This window comes from Carcharhinus amblyrhynchos, chromosome 1 (assembly GCF_965287045.1).
Source record: "Carcharhinus amblyrhynchos chromosome 1, sCarAmb.v2.hapA, whole genome shotgun sequence".
NCBI lineage: Eukaryota > Metazoa > Chordata > Chondrichthyes > Carcharhiniformes > Carcharhinidae > Carcharhinus > Carcharhinus amblyrhynchos.
Window position 1 is genome coordinate 136661034 of NC_137324.1, and position 12045 is coordinate 136673078.

The 12045-nt window shown below is 41.7% G+C and overlaps 1 protein-coding gene across 4 annotated transcripts in view; it reads left to right on the plus strand.

The window, feature by feature from the left end:
• Positions 1–12045, plus strand: part of slc10a7 (solute carrier family 10 member 7) — a 363006-nt gene that overhangs the window by 229716 nt on the left and 121245 nt on the right. For all 4 annotated transcript variants that reach the window (XM_080193167.1, XM_080193159.1, XM_080193182.1 and 1 more), the window contains one exon: positions 11217–11252. In XM_080193167.1, coding sequence (XP_080049293.1) covers positions 11217–11252 — 36 coding nt within the window. The remainder of the gene's footprint in view (positions 1–11216; positions 11253–12045) is intronic.

Sequence of the window (12045 nt, forward strand, 5' to 3'; positions counted from 1 at the left end):
TGTCCCTCATGACAGTTTGGATATTTACTTCGTTAAAAGCTTCCTTCACAGACTTGGACATTAGAAAAATATGTAGACGTAGAACAAAAGTGAAAAACCCTGATGGTAAATTAGTTTTTGACTTTAAAGAAGGGAATGCAGACTTATAAATTAGAAGCAGGAGTAGGCCACTCGAGCTTGCTCAGCCAAGTATGTGATTTGGGTCACGTGTGATTTGATTGTAGCCTCAACTGTACTTTCTTGTCCACCCCGATACCCTTAGATTCTTGATTGACAAGATAGTCAAATCTGTCTATACCCCTTGAATATATTCAATTGCCCAGCCTCCGCTGCTTTTCAGGGAAGACAAATCCAAAAACTAATGACCCTCTGAGAGAAAAGCTTTCCTTATCATCATCCTAATTGGAAGTCTGGTTCACCAGAATTCTACTCTCCCCCTGCCATGGAATCAGAGCAGGTGAGGGGTAGACAATTGAAATGTCAGTCAACCTAGGATGGGACTTTCTGGTCTTGGGTCGAGCGAGGCCATAAAAACCCACCCCTTATTTTTAAACTGTGCCCCCTAGTGCTAATCTCTCCCATTCCCCCTGCCAAGACCCCTCAGAATCTTGTATGTTTCTGCGGGATATGGGGGCAAGGTAAGATCAGGATATTAAATTTGATGATCAGCCATGATCAAAGTGAATGGTGGAGCAGGCTCGAAGGGCAGAATGGCCTTATCCTACTTCTATTTTCCATGTTTCAACAAGATCACCTATTGTTGTAAACTCCAGTGGACATAGGCACAACCTGTCCAACTTTTCCTCGTAAAACAACCCCTTCAGCTCAGGAATAAGTCAAGTGAACTTTCTCTGCACTGCTTAGAATTCAATCATATCATCCTTTAATAAGGAGACCAAAACCTTACACAGTACTCCAGATGTTGACTCACCAACTGTAGTAATACCATTCTACTTTTATATTCCATTCTCCCTGCATTAAATGACAACACACCATTTGCCTCCCTAATCACTTGCTGTACCTTCATATGAACTTCTTCTAATTCATGTACCAGGACACAAGATTCCTCTGTACCATAAAGTTCTGCAGTCGCTCTCCATTAAATAATATGCTACTTTTCTATTCTTCTCAAAATGGGCAAGTTCACATTTTCCTAAATTTTACTTCACCTACCAAATTTTTACCCAGTCACTTAGCCATCAATATCCCTTTGCAGACTCCTGATGTACTCTTCACAACACACTTGACTACCTATCTTCATGTCATCAGCAAATTTAGCAACCATGTTTTTATGTTGTCATCCAAATCATTGATATAGATTGTAAATAGGTGAGCCCCCATCACAGATCCCTGTGGTACTCCACAGGTAAACGATGCCAACCCAAAAATGATCCATTTGTCCTTACTCTGCTTCTTGTTAGCTAACCAATTCGCTATCCATGCTAATATGTTACTCCCTGCATCGTGAGTTCTTATTTTTGTGTTGGTAACCTTTGAGTTGGCACCTTATCCAAATGCCTTTTAGGAATCCATGTACACCACATCTACAGATTCCCCTTTATCCACTTTGCTTGTTACTTGCTAAAAAGCCTTCCTAAATTGTCAAACGTAATTTGCCTTTCAAAAAACCATGTTGATTCTGACTGATTCCATTTGAGATTTTCTAAGTGCCCTTCAAGAACATCCCAATATTCAATTCTAGCATTTTGCCTGTGACGTATGTTAAGCTAACTGTTCCTATAACTTAATACTTTGTGTCTCCCTCTCTTGGATTGAGTTAGATTTGCTATTTTCTAGCCTGTCGATATCTTTCCAGAATCCAGGGAATTTTGGAAAATTAGAAACAGTGCATCTACTGTTCTAGCAACTACTTCTTTAAGATCCTAAAGTGAAGACCATTAGGACCCTGGAATTTGTCAGTTTATGCTTCTCATAATTTTCTCAGTTCCCTTTTTCTGCTGATTGCATTTGTTTTAAGTACCTCCCTTTCCTTCACTTCTTGTTTATATCTTCCAAAGTGAACATAAATGCAAAATATCTGTTCAATTCATCTACCATTTCCTTATTTACCATTATTAATTCTCTAGAGGACCAGTGAGGACCTTGAATGGTGAGCAGATAAGGGTAAGTGAGCCCAGATGATAGCTTCCGGGACTCACTAATGTCATGGTAATGATGTCATAAATATTTAAATTGCCCTTTCTGAGAGCGACGTCAATTTCACCGGTCAAGCAGAGCTGTTAAAATCACAAGAGGTGAAAAACCAGGTGCGATCCTGATCTTGCTGGCTTGCCAGTGATCAACTTGTGACCCTGTAAGATTGCTGAAATCTTGCTCTCTACAGCCCCATTCTGCTTACTGAAATCTCGCTCTTTACAACCCCACTCTGCTCACTGAAATCTTGCTCTTTACAGACCCACTCTGTTCACTGAAACTTCACTTTTTATTGCCCCACTCTCTTCACTGAAATCTCACTCTTTACTGCCCCAGTCTGCTCACTGAAATTTCGTTCTTTACAAACCCCACTCTGCTCACTCAAATCTTACTCTTTACTGCCCCACTCTGCTCACTGAAATTTTGTTCTTTACAAACCCCACTCTGCTCACTCAAATCTTACTCTTTACTGCCCCACTCTGCTCACTGAAATGTTGCTCTTTACAAAGTCCACTCTGCTCACTGAAATTTCGCTCTTTATAACCCCACTCTGCTCAGTGAAACTTCACTCTTTATAGCCCCACTCTGTTCACTGAAATCTCACTCTTTACTTCCCCACTCTGCTCACTGAAATCTCCCTCTTTACTGCCCTACTTTGCTCGCTGAATTCTCGCTCTTTACAAACCCACTCTGCTCATTGAAATCTCGCCCTTTACTACCACACTCTGCTCACTGAAACTTCATTCTCTACTGCCCCACTCTCTTCACTGAAATCTCACTCTTTACAATTCCACTCTGCTCACTGAAATCTTGCCCATTACAACACCATTCTGCTCACTGAAATCTCGCTCCTTACAAACCACACTCCACTGACTGAAATCTCACTCTTTACAAACCATTCTGTTCACTGAAATCTCACTCTCCCAGCCCCACTCTGGTCACTAAAATCTTGCTCTTTACAACCTCACTCTACTCACTGGAATCTCACTCTTAATAACACCACTGTGCTCACTGAAATCTTGCCCTTTACAACCTCACTCTGCTCACTGAAATTTCGCTCTTTACAAACCCATTCTGTTCGCTGAAATCTCACCCTTTACAAGCCCACTCTGCTCACTGAAATCCTGCTCTCCACAAACCCACTGTCCTCACTGTAGTCTTGCTCTTTACAAACCCACTGTACTCACTGAAATCTCGCTCTTTTCAAACCCCACTCTGCTCACTGAAATCTTGCTTTTTACAACCCTACTCTGCTCACTGAAATCTCATCTTTACAGCCTCATTCTGCTCACAGAATTCTTGCTCTTTACAAACCCCCTTTTACTCCAAGGAAATTCCTGAATTCGGGCGTAAGAAAAACAACAACAGGATAATAATTTGGATTCCAATTCACAACCATCCAGCAATCAGCAAGTTATCCTTGCCAAAGTTAACCTGTGCAAACAAATGTTAAAACTCTTGGGTCCATCAGAAGTACTGGTTGGTGATCTAACCTGTACACAATTCAATGCAGATTTTGAAAAGCAACATAGTGAATGCAAAACCAGCATAGTCTTTTAACAAAGAACGTGAAAACATCATAGAGATTACACAAAATGGAAAGAGGAGATCTTTTGTACAGTTAGAATGAAAGTGAATGAATTGGTTGTAAAATAAATTGTTGTTTGCTCGAGCATTGCCCAGAAGGAAAAATCATTCAAGAACAGATTTAGAACTGCAATTGTATCTAACTGGCATTTAACCAGAATAACTGATGCACAATGGAAGCAACGAGAACAACTCGGAAATCCACTAGAAATCAATTTGTGTCCAACATTGTCATCTTGCTTTGGTTGGTTAAGATTTACTGGGAGCAGTTGATTTAACTAGGAACTAACTGCAGAATTCCAGATACTGTTGTCAAATAGTCCTCTGCATTCTGTGTGTCACGTATGTTTGATATCAGACTGGTCTTCCTTATTCTTGTATATGCCATGCTGGTTATTGAATTTTGCCAAGTGGTTCTGTGTAGCAGACTATTTTCCCAAGCCTCCACCCAGGTTGACCAGTGTCTTGCATTTTAGGCAATTGTCCCAGAATTTGCACTGCTGTACCGTGCCCCAGAAAGAAGTGTCACAACACCAGGTTAAAGTCCAACCAATTTATTTGATATCCCCAATCCCCAATGGGATTACTGTCAAATAAATTAGTTGGACTTTAACCTGGTGTTGTGAGACTTCTTTATTGTGTTAACCCCAGTCCAGTGCCGGCATCTCTACATCATGCCCTAGGTGGCAGGGGCGGGAGTGAGTAGTCCCACAGGCTTGGGTGGACACGGAATTGGGTACAGGGGAGCTCTATTCAGGCGAGCTGAATTTTAAATGTATAGTCTCATATTTGGTTGGTTTTGTTACAGGTTAAGCCTTATAATGCAAATATTTGGGCAGCAGGGCCTTGGGCAGGAATGCCATCCTTTCATCTGTTAAGGCCTTTAATGGCCATTTAAGGGCCCTATCCCACCTCAATTTTTAGTCTGGCAGGTGTGAGTAGTGTGGGAAAATGACATTTAAACTTTACCCCATCAAGGTCAGAAAGTGGGAGGCACCTCACTCTGAAGATTCCCTCAGTTTTGCGGTACCTCTCCCCATCCCAGACATTAGAGTTCTGGGACTGCCAACCCTTCTGATGCTGCAACTGTTTTTCTCCAAGGGTGAACAGAAGGCTCATCCACTGACAACCAGTGCTCAAATGAGCATTAAATGGCAGTGGGAATTTGAATTAGTAGTGGCATGTTAGGCACAGACTCTTGGGATGAAGAGCGCCAATTAAGACCAAAGTCAAATGATGTTACAGAGATGGGAGGCAGTGACGCTGTGGCATTGTCACCGGACTAGTAACCTAGAGCCCAGGGTAATGCTGTGGGGACCCAAATTCAAATCCTATCACAGATCGTGAAATTTGAATTCAATAAAAACCTGGAATTAAAAACTCTAATGATGACCATGAAACATTGTCAGTTGCTGCAAAAACCTATATGGTTCACTAATTACTTTAGGGAAGGAAATCCGTCATCTTTACCTGGGCCATAGCAATGTGGTTGACTCTTAAATGCCCTCGGAAATGACCGAACAAGCCATTAAGGATGAGCAATAAATGCCTCTGAATGCATTCAGGGGCTATGACCACCAGCCCGCAGTGCCCACATCCTCTAAATGACTAAAACAATGGAAATACATAGTGTTGGAAATGGCATGAATCAGAAGCTTATCCTGATGTTAAATATGACCATGGTTATAAACAAACTGGTTTAATCTCAGACTGTCGCCAGGGAGAGAGATGAAAATCAGTTACAAGAGAGGATTTAGGAATGGAGACAATAAACAATAACTTTAGTGAATTTTAATTTAGTGCTGCATGTCAGATTAGCAATCTGATAATTTAGCAATCATGGAGAAGTCAAGAGAGACGGTCGTGTGATAGAGCTAGGTATCATCAACAGACATGAAAATTAACATTGTGCTTTTGGATGGCATCAACAAGGGACAGCATGGAGATGAAAAATGAGATGGGCCAAGGTTAGATCCTTGGAGAATGCCAAAGGGAACAATGCAGAAGCAGGAAGATAAGTCATTGCAAGTGCTACTGTGGCTTTGATTAGAATGGAGCCACGTGAGAGCTGCCTAACCCCAAGTAAACGACATTGAAGAGGTGTGAAAGGAGGATGGTGCGGTCTACTGTGTCAACAGGCCAAGATTATGGAGAGGGAAAGTTTACCTTTACCATAGTCACATAGGATGTCATCTTTGACTTTGATAAATGCTGTTTCAGTACTGTGATGAAGGAAAAAACCTTTTTAAAGGGATTTGGGCATGGAGTTCCTGGAAAGTTGAGAATGGATTTGGGCATAAGCAAGACATTCAAGGAATCTGGAGAGAAAAGAGAGTCTGGAGATGGATGGTAGTTTGCAAGAATGATGGGGTCAAGGATTTTTTTTAGGAGAGAGGGAATGTCTACCAATTTAAAGGAGACGAGGATAACACCGGAAGAGAGAATTGTTAACAAAATCAGCCAACTTGGGGACCAGGAGGGTGGGTTGGGTGGTCACTTGCTTAATCAAAAAAGGGTCGATGGAGCAGGAGGTGGTCTCTGGGAGGCTAGGGAGGAGATTGCAGAGCCTTTGACTTTGATCTGCATGTCGTCATTGGCTACAGGTATAGTACCGGAAGACTGGAGGATAACAAATGTTGTCCCCTTGTTCAAGAAGGGGAGTAGAGACCATACTGGGAATTATAGACCGGTGAGCCTTACTTCTGTTGTGGGCAAAGTTTTGGAAAGAATTATAAGGGATAGGATTTATAATCATCTAGAGGGAAATAAATTGATTAGGGATAGTCAACACGGTTTTGTGAAGGGTAGATTTTGACTCTCAAACCTTATCGAGTTTTTTGAAAAGGTGACCAAAGAGTTGGATAAGGGCAAGGCAGTTGACGTGGTGCATATGCATTTTAGCGAAGCGTTTGATAAGGTTCCCCATGGTAGGCTACTGCAGAAAATGCAGATGCATTTTGTGAAGGGTAGGGTGATTTAGCAGTTTGGATCAGGCATTGGCTAGCTGATAGAAGACAGAGGATGGTGGTTGATGGGAAATATTCAACCTGGAGCTCAGCTACAAGTGGTGTACCTCAAGGATAAGGGGCAGGCTCGAGGGGCTAGATGGCCTACTCCTGCTCCTATTTCTTATTGCTTTTTTTCTTATGGATCTGTTTTGGGGCCACTGCTGTTTGTCATTTTTATAAATGACCTAGATGAGGGTGTAGAAGGATGGATTAGTAAATTTGCTGATGACACCAAAGTTGGAGGAGTTATAGACAGTGAGGATGGATGTTACAGTTTGCAGAGGGACATAGATAAGCTGCAGAGCTGGGCCAAGAGGTGGCAAATGGAGTTTAATACGGAAAAGTGTGAGGTGATTCACTTTGGTAAGAGTAACAGGAGTACAGAATATAGGGCTAATGGAAGGACTCTTAGTAGTGTTGACGAGCAGAGAGATCTCGGTGTACATGTGCATAGCTCCCTGAAAGTTGGCACCCAGGTTGATAAGGTTGTGAAGAAGGCGTACGGTGTGTTAGCTTTTATTGGTAGAGGGATTGAATTTCGAAGTCGTGAGGTCATGTTACAACTGTACAAAACTCTGGTGCGGCCGACTTGGAGTATTGTGTACAGTTCTGGTCGCCGCATTATAAGAATGCTGTGGAAGCATTGGAAAGGGTGCAGAGGAGGTTTACCAGGATGTTGCCTGGTATGGTCGGAAGGTCTTTTGAGGAAAGGCTGAGGGACTTTTCATTAGAGAGAAGAAGGTTACGAGGTGACCTAATTGAGGCATACAAGATGATCAAAAGATTGGATAGGGTGGACAGTGAGAGCCTTTTTCCTCGGATGGTGATGGCTAACACGAGGGGATATAGCTTTAAATTATAGGACGGATGTCAGAGGTAGGTTCTTTACTCAGAGGGTAGTAAGGGCGTGGAATGCCCTGCCTGCAGCAGTTGTGGACTTGCCAGCTTTAAGGACGTTCAAATGGTCAGTGGATAGGCATATGGATAACATTGGAATAGTTTAGGTTGGAGGGTCATTAGATTGGTTCCACTGGTGGGCGCAACATCGACGGCCGAAGGGCCTGTACTGCGCTGTTATGTTCTATGTTAGAGGAGATAGGATAGGCACAGGTGAAAGATGCAAGCTCAGGCTAAGACAAGAGGAAACTTAGAGGAGATTTGGACAAGTGGGCTAATTAGAAGGGAGTAAAGTGGCAAGGCATCTGATCGGATAATTGCGATTTTATTAACAAAGAAGTCTATGAGTTGCTCTTACTTACTATTGGAAGTGAAGGTAGAGAAGACAGGTAGATTGGTTTAGGAAGATGACTGCAGTAAAGAAACGAAGCCAAGATTACCTTTGATTCCATGATGATCCTGGGATGATGAGTAGTCTTAGCAGACGAGAAGTATCCAATAGTATTTTGTATGGTCCAGCTAGATCTGGTGATTGATGACTAAGCCAACTGTCCACTATATAATTTTAAGCCTTTGTCTGTTAGACTTCATAGAGTAAACAAGATGAGAGAGCAAGTAATGATTTTACTGGGGACTAGGGCATCAAAGGCTGAGTTGAGGGTGTGGTCGAGTATGGAGGATTGGGTCGCAAGTGATACGCGGAACTGATCAAATGAGATGGCAAGTTTGGGGTGTAGCTGTAATATGGGTCGGGGAGTAATTTAGAGAGAACCAAAGAGCAGTAGACTCAGAAAAGAAAACATGGGTTCGGCTAAGATGAAATCATTGAAGTTAAAACAGTCATTGGAGCAGTTGAGGGAGGAAAGCAGCAGAGCTATCTCAGTGATAAAATTTTAACTGTACTTGGTAGGATGGTAAAGAGCAATTTTGAAAGAGATGGGAGGGATGGAACAAGATGAGATGCTAAAAGGAAGAGAAAGTGCTACAGGAGTAGAGGAAGGCATCAGGGCAAGTTGTGATCTGGCCACACACCGTCATCCAAGTCTTGGGGTGTATTTAATGGAAGATGTAGTCAGTTAGGGAGGCTTCATTAAGGATAAGGTGTTATCACTCCTCAGCCAGGTTTCTGTTACGTGTATGATGTCAATGCCAACATCCACAATAGCTTCATGGATGATAAAGATTTGATTCACAAGTGAATGGATATTTTCAGTGGAGATACATACAGCATGATGAAAGTTGCCCCTCTGGTAAGAGTCTACAGGGAAAGCAGTGGAAGGAGTAAATTGAAAAGGAAGAACATTGGCAAAATTAATCCTAAAAAGATGCACTGGGTGGAAAGGACAATGAAAGCATGTGATGGGCAGTTGGGGTTGCTGCTCATAATGAGCCACTGCAGCTTACTCAATGAGCCCCCAAAGAGGCACTGAGGAAAACTGTAGGCTTATCTGAGTCAAGCCAAGGACAGCACCAAGAAAATAGGAAACTAGAAGGATACTGAAAGGTTGGTGCAGGGGGAGTAAAGGAGGTATGACAATAAAAGAGGAGGAGGGATTTAGCATAAGTAAAGAGAAAAGAACCTAAAAAGAGCAAAAGTGGAAATGAAGTAACGGGCTTAGGTCTGCGTAGCCATTAAAAATGTACACATGAATGGTTTTGGGGAAAGCTCAAGTTACATTGGTCTGGTTATGTAAAACCTAGGGTACTTAAAATTTTAGAGTAAATAAGAAATAGATAAAAGATAATATTAAAGTCAGAAATAAAAGCAGAAAATACTGAAAAATCCCAGTGGTCTGGCAGCATCTGTGAAGAGTGAAGCAGTTTACATTTTAAGTCTGTTTCACTCTTCTAGCTCATGCTGTTACTTTTTCAGCAAATTTTGAGCAGTCGTATTTCTTAAAAGTACTCTGTTGTTCTATAGTCAGTTTTGAAGTTGCGTATTGTTAGATTCATTTAGAAAGCTGAATTTATTTGCATAATATTTTTATTATACTATTCTTATCAGTAAAATAATGCTTTTGGTTCAGCGAAAAGGGAATTTATTGTTTGGCAGTATGACATGCATCTGACAATATTGAACATTTTAAATCTTTATGGAGTCCACTTTGTCATTTTGTATTAAAATGTCATTGTGAAATCCAGTTGCTCTGAAGGTCATGTAAAATTACGAATAACAAAGGAAGTCAAGTGATGTAGTTGTGACTGCATTTTTGAAAGAGAAAATTACTTTCCCCTTCAAGTATTTTTGTGTAATAACATTGTGTTATGAGTAGATGTCACATTGTCCGCTGTGAATTAGGCCCATACACCATTTTGTAATATTGACCCAATGAGCCCTGATAACAACTATGATCTTGATATGAACTGCCTCCAATGGAAAGGAGAGAATTCAGGAGTGATGGTGTGTAGTTATTTGGGTATTCTGACACCAAACTCGTGTATTAATAGGCTAACAGTGCAGTTAGCTGAATGATTTTAAATTAACAGCAACTGTGTAGTTTCCCAAGCAATGGAGGATGTTGGGTTTCCAGCAAACTTCAGTGAAATAGAAGTGGGATGAATAAAACTGTTGAAGACTTCAAATCAATCTGTTACCGTAGATGAGCAGCTCTTCTAGCACTCCAAGTGAGCAAGGGAAAAGCAGGAGTGCTTGTCCAGGGCTGTGCAGGTTTCTCCAGTCCCGATTGCCCCACCCACCCCAACTTTGCCAGTTGCACTCCCACGTTAAGCCCAGCTTCTCCACTCTGCTGATCACCACAGCAGATGATCTCTATCGTTTTCCAAACACCCTTAATTGGTTCTCCCTCCACTACTAACATCTCACTACATCTGTATTTATTTATCTTGCTTTTCTCAATTTTCTGGTCCACATCTGGATGTTTATATTGGAGCCTTCATTGCCATATTAATAGTGGCATAGGAACCTACCATTTCAAATTTTTTTGGGCTGTGCTCATCACGGATCCAACAAGCTATGAACATACTGTTACTCGTAAAACACATACCCAGATTGGCAAATGATTTGCAGTCAATTGGAACTTTTAAAAGGTAACTTGGTGAGGAGTTGACAGTTGCAGAAATGTTAGACAGTTGTTTCATTTTTATTTAAGGGGAATGGATGGGATGGATAGGATAGAGGTGGAGAGACTCTTCCCGCTCAAAAAAGACAGTAGGACTAGGGGGCACAGCCTCAAGATAAAGGGGAGGCGGTTTAGAACGGAGTTGAGGAGGAACTTCTTCACTCAAAGGGTGGTGAATCTCTGGAATTCTCTGCCCGTTGAAGTGGTGGAGGCTGCCTCGCTAAATATTTTTAAGACGCGGGTTGATGGGTTCTTGATAAGAGAGGGGATTAAGGGTTATGGGGAGAGGGCGGGAAAGTGGAACTGAGCCACAACAGATCAGCCATGATCTTATTGAATGGCGGGGCAGGCTCGAAGGGCTAGATGGCCTACTCCTGCTCCTATTTCTTATGTTCTTATGTTCTTATGAATAGTACTTATTCATTTAATTTTTGTGTTATATTAATTCTTTTCCCTTGAAGAGCAATTATCAATCCATTTTCTCTTTCAGGGAATTGTTATCACGCCGCTATTACTTCTGCTGTTTGTGAGTACATAGTTTTTTTTATATATAGATGTCTGTGTTTCTGAAGTGTAAGTGTAACTATAAAACTCTACACGTTACTTTTGAATTAATGTTTTCTTGAATTTAAGTACAGTATACCATAAGTTTATGAAAGTATTTAACCTTGAACAAAACTTGTACATTGTTTCTTGTTGTTATTATTGCCTGGATCCAATGCTGTTCAGATTGGCAGGATTCTCTGGTCCTGCTAGTGGCACACCTCCTCCAGCCTTGGGTATCCCGACAGCGTGGTATGGCTTCAGTGGGAATTCTCATTGACGGTGGCAGGACCAGAATTTCCCACTGCCTCCCACAACCAAGAAAAAGTGCTGAGAGGAGGCCCGAGAATCTCACGCTATGTTCAGTTTCTTTAAAACCCCTGGTTTATATGATTAATTCATAGACATAGAGTTTTATACCCCAAACAGAGACCTTTTGGCCCATCCTGTCTGTGCTGGCCGTCAAACATCTATCTGTTCTAATCCCATTCTCCAGCACTTGCTCTGTAGTCTTGTGTGCTATGGCATTTCAAGTGTTAATCTAAATGCTTCTTAAATTTTGTGAGGCTTCCCACCTCTGCCACACTTTCAGGCAGAGAGTTCCAGATTCCCACCACCCTCTGGATGCAAAAATGTTTCCACAAATCCCCACTAAATCTCCTGCTTCTTACCTTAAATCTCTTCCCCCTGATTATTGAGCCCTCTACTAACGGGAAATGTTTCTTCCTATCTCCCTATATTCCTCAAAATATTGTACACCTCAATGAGATTTCCCT